General features: G+C 36.6%; 1 protein-coding gene across 1 annotated transcript in view; it reads right to left on the reverse strand.

The window, feature by feature from the left end:
- FRK (fyn related Src family tyrosine kinase) overlaps positions 1-15,465 on the reverse strand; it is a 111,606-nt gene extending 96,141 nt beyond the window's left edge. The window contains exon 1 of the mRNA XM_043592156.1: positions 14,220-15,465. Within this exon, the coding sequence (XP_043448091.1) occupies positions 14,220-14,590 (371 nt within the window). The 5' untranslated portion in view covers positions 14,591-15,465. The remainder of the gene's footprint in view (positions 1-14,219) is intronic.
- Between the last annotated feature and the right edge of the window lie 463 nt (positions 15,466-15,928).

A 15,928-nucleotide genomic window follows, 5' to 3' on the forward strand; every position in this document is an offset into this window, starting at 1 on the left:
AAGTAGGTTCTTCTCATTAGGCCTCCTTAACACACTATTCTGTATCTCTCCTTTCCTTCACAAACTTCTTTAAAAGTTACATATATTTGCTGCCTCTACTTTATTTTTTTTTAATTTTTTTTTTAAGGTTTTATTTATTTTTGAGACAGAGAGAGACAGAGCATGAACGGGGGAGGGGCAGAGAGAGAGGGAGACACAGAATCGGAAGCAGGCTCCAGGCTCTGAGCCATCAGCCCAGAGCCTGACGCGGGGCTCGAATTCATAAACCGCGAGATCGTGACCTGAGCTGAAGTCGGCTGCTTAACCGACTGAGCCACCCAGGCGCCCTGCTGCCTCTACTTTAAGACCTAGAATTAGTTCAATCTTCCCACATGACCCAAAATTTTAGGTGTGTGGCACCAAAGAGAAAAATTCATTAATTTTTCCAACAATTTTGAGAAGGCCAAACCGACCACACTAAAGATGAACCCTCAGCCTATGCCCACTCTACCCCACCCTCCAAATGCCAAATATCCAAACCCACCAGAGGATGTTGAAAAGCTACCACTAACTTTGATGCCCTATGGAGGGTGAAACTTTTGGTAAGTCCCAGCCAAACAGACACAGTCCTTAGGACCATACATGCTCTGTTCAGAGATGTAGGCAGCTGGGTTCCACTGCCTCTCTTGATTTTGCTTTCCCTTCGCTGAATTTCAGGATGTACCCAAGTCACGTGTGTAGAGCCATATAATATAATACTCTTTCCTATGGCTCAACCCAGCTTAACCCTCCCAGAGCAGAGTCCTAGACAGAACATGAAGTTCCTCATTAAACTCTCTTTATCTCCTGACATCATCCATAATTACTTTATAAAACTTTGTGTTAGTGTTATCTGTAATCTCCAAGCAATTCTAATAGTTTTTACCCCTTTCTTGTTACTCTGATCTTTCTTTAGCATTTGGCCGCAAATCTCTTTCTTGACATTCTATCTCCCTGTTTTGAAAAATATGCCCTTTGTTTTTTTTCTACTTTCAAGAATTCTTGACTGCTTCTTTCAGGGGCTCTTCTTCCTTAGATTAGTTAGGTTTTGCTTCAAAACAACTATATAGTTAACTCACAAATCTAATTTGGGAGTGATTTGGAACAGGCTCGGCTGATCTTAGCTAGGCTTGACCATGAGTCTCCAGTCAGCTAGAAAGTCAGGTGGGACAAATAAGGCCTCTCTTCACCTGGTCTCTCACCCTCCAGGGTTTTTGCCTGGGATTTTCTCAAGGTAGCTGCAGAACTCCAAGGGCAATAAGAAAGCAAGTCCCAACATGCAAGCACTTTTCAAACTCTGTTTTTGTCACATTTCCTATTGTTCTATTGACCAAAACAAGTTAATTGGCCAAATTGAGAGTTTGTGTGGGAGGAGACTTCCCAAGAATGTGGATGCAAGAGGGTGTGAACAAATGGAACCATTACTGTAATCTATACACTCACTGCTCTTACCAAAACCATGACCATTTCTAAAGAATTGATCTTCAGCCCCTTCTCCTGTTAGTTAGATTCTCACTGTATGGTTCTTATAACCCTTGTGAAGTCTATAATACTCTGCGATTCTTATTCCTGTCACATCTATAACACCTCTTATAATGCCTGCAAAATTCCATCTTTACATCCATTATTCTACTAACAAGAAATACAAAATTATAGGAAGAACAAATTATGAATTCTTCCTATGAAGGTAGGAAATATTAGGAAAGGGTCTTATCAGCTAAACCCTAAAAGAATGGTGTGATTTTTTTTCCCAAAGCAGTACTGATCCACATATTTGCTTCTTCATTCCATTAAACAATTATTTTTTGAAGTGCAAGCTACATGACAGTCTGTGCTGCCCTTATGGCATGTATCAGCATCTGTCTTATACTAGCTGAGAAAGAGAAATAAAAGCCCCCTGACATCCAAGAGCCGGCCTGGCACTTATAACTAGGCCTTGGTGTTCTTCTGTTGAACATAAACAGTCTCACAGAACATCAACATCAGACGAGGCCACCCTGTGACCATGATGGATCAAGTCAAAAACAAGATCAGATCACTGTTAATCACATCTGAATACCCACAAAAGCATGGACATTGTCCAACCACAAAAATGACCAAATATCTACCTATCTTGGCTAATACAAATGACTATTGTTTCTTTACCAATTGTAGCCTTAATCTTGAACTAGTCTCCCTCCTTCTCAACAAAATTTATTAAAATACCCAATCATATAGTTATCCTTACCTCCTGACAGCAGTCAATCCACAGCAAAGCCCTGCTTCTTTAAACTCTCTCCAAAATTACCCCCCAAACTCTATAATGTATCCTTCCTAACATGCTCTTACTGAGATGCTCCACTGGTGTCCATGCTGTGTTCTCCTTCCCTGCAATGAGTAATAAACCAGTATAGGTGTATTCCTGGTGGTCTTTGGCCGACGGGCACTATACATTCTTGATTTATTTGTCTTACCTCCAGAGACTGTTAAAATTCTGTGGAGAATGAGCACTGTCTTATCCATTTTGGTATCTCCCACTGTATAAAAAGAATGCCTTTAATAAAATAAATATACACAAAATGTTTATATTTTGTGAATGGATACATGACTCCCATAGACTCCATCTTTCTCAATCACTAGAAATGCTGAGAAGATTTTGGAGAAAATGTTCTGAGTCCTACTTCACAGAAATGACACAGGCATCCCCCAGAGATGACTTCCTGGAAGCGACTTTGCAAGCAGGACAATTCTGGAGCTTGCAAGATGATGTCCCTCTTGCAATGAGAATCATGGTATGTCATAATTGATTAATATTCATAAATAGAAAAAAGATATATGTGAGATTAGAAGAGCATTAAAGTGACTTTAAATCTACCAACAATACTGGCTTTCCATAGGAACCATATGGGATTCTTCTGAATCGCCCAAATCATGCTGCCAATGTGGTATGCAACATTTGTGTTAATGGACATATTTATTTTGATATAAGATTTTAAATGCCTTTCCAAATAGATACCTAACATAAAGTTTAAAAGCTCTTAGTATTAGCATTTCTTGAATTACAAAAGTTTTTAGTTATAGCACTTCTTGAATTGCATTCTCATTTTACCCTTCAAAAAGCAAATAATTCATTAAAAAATCTCCAACTGAGAAATTTAGTTTGAATTTAAAGGTACTACAAAATATTCCATATAAATAAAAAAGGAGACATAAGTAAAAACATTAAAGAATTTGGGGCATCTGGGTGGCTCAGTCAGTTAAGTGTCAAACTCTTGACTTCCGCTCAGGTCATAATCTCACGGTTTGTGAGATCAAGCCCCACAAGGGGCTCTGTGCTGACAACATGGAGCCTGCTTGGGATTTTCTCTCCCCCTTTCTCTCTGCCCCTCCCTCGTTTGACTCTCTCTGTGTCTTAAAATAAATAAATATTTTTTAAAAACACTAAATAATCTAACACTAAAATTAATTCAATTTTTAAATAGCAAATAAATCTAATTGAGAACCTTTGGAGAAAAAAATGAAATCATGACAACAAGATCACACACAAGAGACAGTCCATATGGAATCTGAAATTAGTCAAAAAAGCAAGGAGGGGCATAATACAGATCACATGATCTACATTTATATCTATAAGTTTAGCAAAATTCTTGTTAGGTTGATCTTCAAAAAAAGTCCACATAAACTAATACTAAAGTTATGGGCTTCAGGAAAATAGCTCCATAAGGAGGTCTAAAATAGCATTCAAGCTACTGTCAATCTGCATAACTATCTTCCCCCAGAAAAATTGGTCCAATCTTTCCAGTACTAACAAGTGTTAAGAACTCCCATTAAAAACGGAATCAGAAAATGCTGCAGAGAAATCAGCAGTTAATTAGTAAGAAAACCAGTAAAAAGAACATATAATTATTGCGTTTGATAATGTTTTAGAATGTGACAGAGAAAATCTATTAATATTCAGTAAAAGCATCAAACTTTCAGCATGCACAAACTGAAAAATATTTCATATACATAATAATTTGAAATTATGTATGTTAAGCATAAAAACTGAAATTATAAGTCTGGCCCTACAACATTAATTTTGTAAATTGGGTTTTGGTTTTCTATCCATTTAAGAGCTCAGGCCAATAATTCCTTTACTCTAAATATAACCACAGTATAGTTTAATATGCATGTCTGTGATTTTGAAATACCATTTCAATGAGATTCATAATCTGTTTCTGGTTTGATGGTCATTCTACACTATGGACAATATTCAAATCAATTTGTGACCCCTAAGTATTTTTCCCCCAGAAGTAGATTAGAGTCATTAATTTCTGGGACCTGGAAATTTTACTCTTATGACTATGAGTCTAACCAAAAATTGAGACATGAACAATTCATTGAGAAGAATGCAAAATGCCCAATGCATGAGTGAGGAAACTCATTAGATATTTCTGGTAGGTAAAAAAACAACTCAGAGAGCAACTGTCAAGAAAAAAAGTTGGCTTTGTCAGCTGCTCTTTAAAAGATCTGAGATTTATAGATAAGCAAACATTCATTTAATTATTCATTTACCCAGCCAATGTTCATGAGTGCTTATTGTGCACAGGTACCACACTAAGCTCTGGGACCCAGGGCAATGGCTCCTTCCTCCACCTCCCACACCCAAAGTGCATAGTCTCGCAGAAAATGGATAAGCAATGATGATAAATGTTAAAGGCTCTAAGCAGGAACACCAAACCTAGTTCAACACGTCAAGAAAGGCTTCAAGGAGAGAACAAACAGAGTGAGACTGAAGATGCGTGAAAGTTGCTCAGGACAAGAGGAGGGAGAGGTTTGCAGGCAGGACAAGTCTGACCATGTGGATGAAGCCCAAGACTGCAGGTGACAGAAAGTATGGAAAAAAGACTAAAAGATGTTCAGCGTATGAAACCTGTTCTAGAGAAAGAATATTGTGAGCTGAGGCTAGAGTGGAGATGCACAAAGTATGATCTATTTAGACAGAAGTAAATGGGGAGCCATGCAATTCGATAATAGGTAACATTTATGAAGCCCTTATTATATGTCAGGTTCTCTGTGGTGTATGCTTTTTGCACAAATAATCTCATTTATGTTACATAATGACCTTACAAGATAAATGTCATTTTCATTCCTATTTTACAAATCTGAGGCAGAGGGGTCAAATAATTTGCTCAAGTCATGACAGAGCCAAACTCCAATCTAGATCAACTGGTTGCACAGCCTGTGTTCTTAAGCACATAAAAAGGGCAATTAACATTATATTTCAGTTGAAACTCTGTGCCACTAACATTTGGACCTAGTTAAAATATCCAGCAGAAAAGTCCAAAGATTGCTCTGATTTTTATTTGTGACATAGTGGTATCTCATTGTGGTACTGAGAGTTGGAAAACCCAAAGGGAATTTTCTGAGCTGATAATCAGGCAGTTAGTTGAAGTAAAACGTTGTTTGTTTATTTGTTTGTTTGTTTGTTTTCTCTTGGGAGCTTCAAGACCTAGAGGACAAGACATAATAGCAGCTTAACAAAAGTTAGCCCTACTTTACTATATAGAAGTTTGTATCTACCTTGACAATGTCAATTTGGTGAGAAGCTTGACCTTCACTTATCAAAAAAATAATACCAGGAAGGGCGCCTAAGTGGCTCAGTTGGTTAAACACCCTACTTCAGCTCAGGTCATGATCTCCTGGTTCGTGGGTTTGAGCCCCACATCAGGCTCTGTGATGACAACTCAGAGCCTGCTTTGGATTCTGTGTCTCCTTCTCTCTCTGCCTCTCTCTCTCTCTCCCTCTCTCAAAAGTAAATAAACATTAAAAATAAAATAAAATAGGGCGCCTGGGTGGCGCAGTCGGTTAAGCGTCCAACTTCAGCCAGGTCACGATCTCGCGGTCCGTGAGTTCGAGCCCCGCGTCGGGCTCTGGGCTGATGGCTCAGAGCCTGAAGCCTGTTTCCAATTCTGTGTCTCCCTCTCTCTCTGCCCCTCCCCCGTTCATGCTCTGTCTCTCTCTGTCCCAAAAATAAATAAACGTTGAAAAAAAAATTAAATAAATAAATAAATAAAATAAAAACAACATCAGGATGTATCTACAGAGACAAACTATACATTTGAAGAAATTCTCTTGAACAAAAACCAATTTGAAAAACCAACAGAATATTTTTCTTTCAAAAAATGAATTTGATTAAGTTGAAATCTAGGTTCTAATCTTTAGGATTGAAGCATAGCAGCTTATGCGTTATTTCACTCACATAAAATTTTTTCCATCATTATTAACTTGTTGAAAACCTGAAAAGAAAAATCTATACTGTTACTAGAAAAGAGTTTGAATGGCATATTGCAATTGAAACTTTCAAAGTATTATCAATTTTCTTAGAAAAGATTAAGAAGTGCCTGGGTGGCTCAGTAGGTTAAGGGTCCGACTTCAGTTCTGGTAAAGATCTCATGGTTTGTGGGTTCAAGCCTCACATGGGGCTCTGTGCTAACAGCTCAGAGCCTGGAGCCTGCTTTGGACTCTGTGTCTCCCTCTCTCTCTGCCCCTCCCCTGCTTGCACTCTGTCTCTCTGTCTCTCAAAAATGAATAAACATTTAAAAAAATTTTAATATATATATTATATAAAAGAAAAGATTAAGAATTGGGTGCCTAGGTGGCTCAGTTAGTTAAGCCTCCAACTCAATCTTAGTTCAGGTCTTGATCTCAGGGTCATGAGTCTAAGCCCCACACTGGGCTCCAGGCTGGGCAAAAAGCCTACTTGAAAAAAAAATAATAATAATAATAAATAAAATAAATTAAAAGAAACTAAAAGATTAAGAATTATTCCTATTAACTTTAATGATTCCATACCATGTCACTTGATTACTTCTCAAAGATAACTTGAAATACTGTAATCAAATATTACTATCTATCAATTACTTTAAACTATTAATTACACTTAAATTTTGTGATTTTAATGCAGTTTAGTTGGATCCTCTTTTCCTCACTTCTATAACTTTGCCATTATTCTTATAAAATTTATTTTAATTTAGCAGTTACCTATCATTTGTCCCCAAAACGGTGACAATGTACATAAAAATTCGTTATATAACAAATTATGAGAAACACAGTTATGTTAACATAAACATAATAGTTATACTAACATGAAAAACCATATTATATCTGAGATGTAATGTTTTATAAATTAATTATTTTGGCACCATATTGTTATTTCACAATAAAGGATTAGGAGAGAAAACATCATAATTCTATTGGTAATACAGTCACTTAGTAATACATTTTTCTAATTAACTTAAATTATTTGTCCTAAAATTCTTATTTTGGATTTATCTGAAACATTTACTTTGATAAACAGCTATGTGTATTCTTATAATACATTTTACTTTTATATGGAAACCTCTTTTTCACTTAGCTTCTAAAAGGATGGTATTTAAATATATTTTGTCTTAGTGGGGAGAAACTGAAAATGAATAATTTTCATTTTCCACATATATCCATTTAGTCTTCCCTGAAAACTATCACAAAGGGAAAGAAATAAATGATCTGGAAAAAAGAACAATTATAGGATGAATTGCCTGTCGGTGATTTTCTAGTGATTTAAACTACTCAAAGTAGATATGTCAGATTGGTTTGTGAATATTACGATGCCTTTGGTATAGTCACTGTGGAAAATAGTATGGAAGTTCCTCAAAAAATTAAAATATAAATATTGTATTATCAAAAAATTCCACTAATGGGTATTTACCCAAAGAAAATGAAAACACTAATTTGAAAAGATATGCACGCCTATGTTTATTGCAGTATTATTTATAATAACCAAGATATGGAAGCAATCTAAGTGTCCATCAATAGATGAACAGAGAAGAATGATGGTGTGTGTGTGTGTGTGTGTGTGTGTGTGTGTATAATGAAATATTATGCAGTCATAAAAAGATGAGATCCTGCCATCTGAGACAACATGGATGGACCCAGAAGGTATTATGCTAAGTGAAATAAGTCAGACTAAGCAGACAAATACCACATGATTTCACTCATAAGTGAAATCTAAACAAAACAAAATGAAAAACAAATGAAAAAATAAAAAAACAGAATCAGACCTATAAGTACAGAAAACACACTGATGGCTGCCAGAGGGGAGGAAGATAGGGGTTGGGCAAAATGGGTGCAGGGGAGTGGGAGATACAGGTTTCTGGTTATGAAATGAATAAATAATGAGGATAAAAGACACAGCATAAAAATATAGTAAATGGTATTAAAATGGGGACATATGGGGACAGATGGTAGCTACACTTGTAGTCAACAGAACGTAATATATAAACTTGTCCAATCACTATCTTGTACACCTGCAACTAATGTTACATTGTATGCCAAATTATACTCAAAATCTATATATTCTGATGCCTGTATGTATGTATGTATGTATGTATGTATTTATAATAATTTTAATTTTTAAACCACATTGTTACTCTACCTTTAACTAACAAGATCAAAAGGTGGCTTCATTTCTCAGCTGAGAAAGAAGTCAACGGATACCTAGTTTGAAAATAACTAGGAACACTATGTACAACTTGTATTGGATAGTTATTAAATTTAGCAGTATTCAAATAACCAAATAATGAGGCTCCAATTCTATTTTTAAATGGTGGGGTAAAAGAATTCTCTTCCTAAGAACATACCATTTTATTTCTTAGTATTTTCTTCAAGCCAAACAATGACAATGACCGTAAGTTAGATGAAATTTTGACATAACTCTAGTTGACACATTAAAAAGGAGCACAATTAGGAAAATATGTCCTAAATGGATAGAAAGAAGTTCTCTTACCTTTATACTTCATAAAATTCTAACACTTTTATTTCATAGCATAAACTACCAACAAAATTATAAATTACAAATATTTTTTTTCAAAGCAGTTCATAACATGATGAATAGGAGAGGAACTGGAAATAATCTGCCTTTACATGGCAATAATAGAAGAAGAAACTTTTCACTAAATGCTTTCCCACATTTTTATACACACTTAACAATCAGGCAAACAACTTTTTAAACCCCCTGTAGATAAATGATGCTACGTGTAAATTACACAATTGCTGATTATTTTGCTTTTCATCACTATATTGCATTAGTTAAACTTTTTTACAATAAACTCATAGAACTTAAAGCCATTGTTCTTGGCTTGAAGATTTATGTGTAATTTCCATACCATTATTTTCTGGATGAACTTTATATCTCTAAAAACGCTGCGAATAAAAAATATAAAGGGAGTTCTGAGTAATCAGACACTAAGAGTAAGGGTTTTGAGAAATTCCATGTTGAAATGTTGAAGAAAAACACTCATCTATGAAAGAATCTAGGAATTCAAATTGAAGATGAGGTAATACAATGATTCTTCCTAGAGACAAAATAAGTCATTAAGAAAGGGTTTATTATATCACTTAACGTAAGATATTCAGAAAAGGTAAAGCACTTCAAAGTTGAATAACAACCAAGTATTAAATTGGTTTATCTTTTAACAATACTATAGTTCTTTTTTTTAACATCTCTACTTCTTAGTATTAAAAAAAAAAAAAAGCCAAATGCTAAAACTTTCAACTGGTTTGCCCTGACACTAATAACTCCAAAAGTATTTGCATTGTTTTCTTATTATGACAACTCAAGAATAAAGACACAAACAAATGAATACTAATAGGCATTGTGTTTAACTAATCTAATTAGAAATTAGATGACTTAATTCTCACTGGTTTCCCATTGCCTCTAATCTCACATATGTAAATGTAAATAATAATCTTAATACTATATTCTGAGCTCATCGTAAAAACAAAAAACAAAAAACAAAAAAACCTACATTAACTTCCACAGTATTTGAAAGTAAAAAATGAAGTATAACTTTGAAAAACTCAATGAAAAAAGACATTAAAAGACATCTTTGTGTAACTCCCCAAGTATTAAGGCACTGTGTGGGCCACTCGGACACTTTCACCCATAAGACTGTTAACTGCTTAATTGTTAAGTTAAAATCACCACTACCTGAAATGGACTAGAATTCTAGAGGTGACAGCTCCCTGCGCTAAGTATTGAAGGAATTTAGCCTTTTGGTGGCAAGCACCCTCATTAACAACCTAGGATCATAGATGAAGGCCATGGTGTACACTTGAAAGAAAAGAAATGGCCTGAACTAACCAGGATGCCCAGTGGCAACATCTGGGCAACAAGTTTTTATTCCAGTGGATGAAGATCCCAAGATATAGGTTGGTAGTGACACTGGAACACTGCTGAGAACAAATTCCAAGAGGAATGAGGTCAGGAATTATGTGCATCAAAGAAAAGTATTCTTGGTTACAGATAGCCCATAAGAATAAAAAATAGTCACAAAATTTTAGTTGTCTTATTTTGTGTTTGTTAGACAAATAGAATCCAAATAAGCAAGGACACTGTGCTTGAGCCTGTTACCCAGAAAGTTATCACTTTTGAATTGCTTATTTTATTTCAGTTTACTTGCTTTCCTCAGCATTGTCTGTCAAGTATGTAGCTAAACCACTACATATGGAACATTAAGAGCTCATGTTCCACAAAAAAAAAAAAAAAAAAAAAAAAAGCTCATGTTTCCAGACAATCAGAGAATCCAGAGATCTGTGTGAAATCAGGGACCTTACAGAGGAGCAAACAGAGATCCTAAGCAGTAATATGAATTGAATGTATGTAAAATTAGTACATTATGGTTTTCAGAGAACGGGTCTCTCACCTCTTTGGTTAAGTTTATTCCTAGATATATTATTGTTTTTGGTGCAATTGTAAATGGGATTGTCTTCTTAATTTCACTTTCTGCTGCTTCATTATTAGTGTATAGGAATGCAACAGATTTCTATGCATTGATTTTGTATCCTGCGACTTTACTGAATTCATTTATCAGTTCTAGTGGGGTTTTTTTTGGTGGAGTCTTTAGAGCTTTTTATATATAGTATCATGTCATTTGCAAATATAAAACTATAAAACACTGATAAAAGAAATTCAAGATGACATGAAGAAATGAAAAGGCATTCCAAGCTCATGGGTTGGAAGAACAAATGTTGTTAAAATATCTCTACTACCCAAAGCAGTCTACACATTCAATGCAACCCCTATCAAAATACCAACAGCATTTTTCACAGAACTAGAACAAGCAACCCTCAAATTTGTATGGAACCAAAAAGACCTCGAATAGCCAAAGCAGTCTTGAAAAAGAAAAACAAAAATTAAAACAATATGGTACTGGCAAAAAGCAGATACATAAATCATTGGAATCAAATAGAAAACCCAAAAATAAACCCACATTTATATGGTCAATTAATCTTTGACAAAGGAGAAATGAAGATACAATGGGAAAAAGACAGTCTCTTCAACAAATATTGTTGGAAAAACTAGACAGCCACATGCAAAAGAATGAAACTGGACCACTTTCTTTCACCATACACAAAAATAAATTCAAAATGGATTAAAGACCAAAATGTGAGACCTGAAACCATAAAAATCCTAGAAAAGACCACAGGTAGTTATCTCTCTGACACTGGCCCTAGCAACATTTTTCTAGATATGTGTCCTGAAGCAAGGGAAATAAAAGCAAAAATAACCTATTAGGACTACATCAAATAAAAGTTTCTGCACAGCAAAGGAAAAAATCAACAAAACTAAAAGGCAACTTAGTGAATGGGAGAAGATATTTGCAAATGACATATCTGATAAAAGGTTAGTATCCAAAATATACAAAGAATTGATACAACTCAGTACCCCCCCCCCCAAAAAAAAATCATTCAGTTAAAAATGGGTAGAAAACATGAACGACATTTCTCCAAAAAAGACACACAGATGGCCCACAGACACATGAAAAGATGCTCAACATCACTCATCATCAGGAAAATGCAAATCAAAACTACAATGAGATATTACCTCATACCTGTCAGAATGGATAAAACCAAAAACTCAAGAAACAACAAATGTTGGCCTAGTTGTAGAGAAAAAGGAACCCTCTTGCAGAGCTGGTGGGAATGCAAACTGGTGAAGCCACTGTGGAAAACAGTATGGAGCTTCCTCAAATAACTAAAAATAAAACTATCCTAAAATGTAGTAATCATACTACTGTGTACTTACCCAAAAAATACAAAAACACTAATTCAAAGGGATACATGCACTCCTTTATTTATGCAGCATTATTTATAATAGCCAAACTATGGAAGCAGCCCAAGTATCCATCAATAAATGAATGGATAAAGATACGATATATGTATCTGAGATATATGTATATATACACATATATATACATATACATGAATATGCATATATATACATATACATGTATATACATGTACATATGTATATATATACATATATCTCATACATTTATATAATGGAATATTATTCACCCATGAAAAGAATGAAATCTTGCCATTTGCAACATGGCATGGATAGAGCTAGAGAGTATAATGTAAGTGCAATCAGTCAGAGGAAGACAGGTACCATATGATCTCATTCATATGAAATTTATGAAACAGAAGAGAAAAGCAAAGAAAAAAAGAGAGAGACAAACCAAGAAACAGACTCTTAACTATAGAGAACAAACTGGTTGTTACCAGAGGGGAGGTGGATGGGAAGATGGGGGAAATAGGAGATGGGAATTAAAGAGTCCGCCTATCATGATGAAAAAAATAAATAAATAGAATGATAAAAATATTAGATTATGAATTCAAGGCTCTAGTATTAATATTCTAGTATTTATTTGTCTAGCATGCATATGTTTTGCTGAATTTAAAACATACATAATACCATACATTATCATACCATATCCATAAATCATATAGTAGTGAAAACATAAATGCACATAAGCAAGCATTTGGTGAATGAATAAAGATATTTCCTATAGATTATCACAGAAAATACATGTTCAAACAGATGATTTTCTCATTTGAGAATTGATCAATTCCATTCATCAAAAGTCTAGATTTCAGTTCATTTCTATTTAGGCATAAAATAAGACCCCCCCCCTTTTTTTTTTTTTAACACATATAGGTTCCTACTGTTGGAAAGAATCTCAAAAATTACCAACCTTCCTTTTGTATTTGTATTTGAGTTTGGAATGCAGCAATACTGCCTGATTGGCACTTCCTTGCCATTTTATTCCTTAGGCCAGTAAAGGATGCTGCAATTCTCATAAAAAAGAGAAACATATGAGAAAATAAGTGAATCCTCAGTGGTTCCTCTACCAAGATACATTCCATAAAATAAGTCCTGGAAGACATTCCCAGTCTTGGGTTTCACTGGAACCAGGCAGTAACAAAGTTAGGGCCAGTAATAGTCCCCAGTTGCTTCTCAACCCACCAAACCTCAAGTATCCATTGTCAAGACTGTGCTTTATCTACTTTATGTTCAACCACCACTAGCATAACCTACCCCTCCTCCACGTACCATGCCTCTGCTGTGCCTGGCACTTGCATGGATGGATGGATGGATGGGTGTATATAAAATTTTCCTCTGTGGGTCCACCATAATCATAGAATTTTTTTTCCAAATATCAGATAAGTCATTATCTCCTCCTCTGGGGAAATACAGCCATTATATTTTTGTTGTTGTTGTTAAAACTTACTAAATATCTATAGCTGGTCAGTTTCTAATCATAATAAAACCCCAAACTATCACAATTTGTGTAGCCTAAGTCCATATCTGGAACTCAAAGAAAAATGTCTAGTCATTATTTCACTGGGAAAATGCAGTGAAAAATTAGCATCTTCTAAATGCTACCCTGATGTTAATTGGCTCTGTGTGTGTCTGACAGGATGAAAAGGGATTAAAATTAGAGTTAGGGTTGGGCGTTGATGTTTCAAAAGTTTTAAAAGAGAGAGAGCTGAACTTTAGATTTGAAGGTGTGATTTATATATATGATATACCTGCAAATGAAATGCAGTTCTCTTTTTAAAGTGAGACATATTTTACAGCCAAAGAAAAGGTAGAGTATTAGATGCACCATTTGTTAATGTTGATGAACACCCAGGGCCCACGGGTATACATATGGTAATAGAAGTCATTTCAACAACAATTACCTGCCAGTTTCACTCTTAACAGTAGAGGTGTGTTTCAATTAAAAGGTTCTTGCCAGTACTTCCTCATACTTTCTGGGTAGCTCTTTGGAAATTAGGGGGTTGCAGATAAGAAGGAAAACTCATTACCCGCCCTCAGAGAGTTGAGAAATAAAGTATGGGTTTGTACTACTCACAGCTCTGCCTGCAGGCTCCTGTCCTCAGCCACATAGTTAGAAGGAATATAGCCCTGCAGCAGCTGCCCAGAGCTATCTACCCTTTTCTCCAAGTGCCTGGCGAACCACCAGCCCTCCTGGGAAGTGTCCAGGACTTGGAGCTTGTCGCCCGCGAGGAAGCTCAGGTCCTCTGCAGTCCGAGCCTGGTAATCAAACAGAGCCACAAAGTGGTGACCACGGCTTCTCCTGAGCTCCTGACTCTGTGACCTGCAAGCATCAGGGGAGCAGCGGGCCACTGGGTTCTCAATTACCACCGGCTTGTCGGCCTCCTGGAACAGGCATGGGAGACAGGGCTTCAAGTACGTCAAGAACCTCACACAAATGTTGCCCATGGTGCCCTGGGAGGGAGGAGAGGAGAGGGGCTTCTCCCTCTCCTTTCAGTCTCTGCAGATCCACTCTCTTCTTCCACCGGGCAACTTGGAAGTCAGCACCAATTCCCCTGGCTTCGGAGAGCGTGCAAAGCCCTGTTTCACAACAATGGGGCAGATCTGCCTGCGGCGAGCCCCGGTTGGGGACACTCACCTGCTTGCTTTTTGTGGCCAGAGCGGCTGCCCTACAGCAAAACTGAGCAGGAGCTGGGCAGCCGCTCAGGGAAGATGCCTTTTCTTCTGGTCTGCTTAGGAATCCCACAGCAAAAACAAAATTAAGAGGGCTTTATTTAGACAAATGTCTGGGAACAGAAAAGAGTCATCTTGCTTTACGTCCCAAGGAAAAGTTAATATGAGAAAGAGGTTAACACCAGGTAAGATCACATCTTGCCTCTTCCAGGAGCTCTCTCCCTGCTTCAAGTCCGTCTCTGTGGTTTGGCCAGTCCTGACCTCCGCTGCTCTTTCCTTTTTGCTAATGATTAACCAACCAGCTGAGGTTACTGCCTTTAACATCCTGAGCTATGAGCAGACTGAAATAATCTCTCCTTACTTCCTGGTTTCCTTTCGTCTGTGATTTAAAAGAGCTTCCCGGCCTCTCTACCTCTCCTTTCCCACACCCAAAAGAGACCAGCGCCCTCATCAGGGAGCCCAACTCTTAAAGCAGCTGCCAAAATCCATACTCTTGGACAAACAGACTAGCCCAGGGAGGTTTTTGTCTTGCTATGTTCCCAGCACAGATTTGTTTCCCCCACATAGATGAGGAGGATTATTTTGTCACCATAGGGGAAATAAAAAGGCTAATTAAAGTGTTTAGGTATTTGTTATTGGACAAATAGCAATTGGGAAAGAACCATTGAGTTCCTACCTTTTTTCATCACTATGAATAGATTTTAATAGCTTCAAAATACATTTACAGTCTGGAAAAATATGACAGCAGCTGACTAAAATGCTGAGAACCTGAAGCACTGCTTTTTCCCACAGAGACATTTAATTTCCCATCTCTTATGTACTATTTCTGAAACACACACACACGCACACACACGCACACACACACAGACTAGGGGACAAGAAGAGAGAAGGAGAAGAAGGGCCACATGTGTGCTACTGCAGGGGCTCTTTCTGTTCAACTTTGGCCTCCAGGTCTACATGAGTTCTTACTAAATTCTTTGGCAGGACCTCAGGAGCTAGTGAAGCTGAGATCAGGACAGCCATCCTGACAGGCAGTGGGGTTTGCTCTACTTCCCCTTATCTGGGAGAGCCGTCTCACAGATGTGTGCCGTGGATCCCAAGTACAACTGGGCA

Source organism: Prionailurus bengalensis, chromosome B2 (assembly GCF_016509475.1).
Source record: "Prionailurus bengalensis isolate Pbe53 chromosome B2, Fcat_Pben_1.1_paternal_pri, whole genome shotgun sequence".
In the NCBI taxonomy this organism is placed as follows: Eukaryota; Metazoa; Chordata; class Mammalia; order Carnivora; family Felidae; genus Prionailurus; species Prionailurus bengalensis.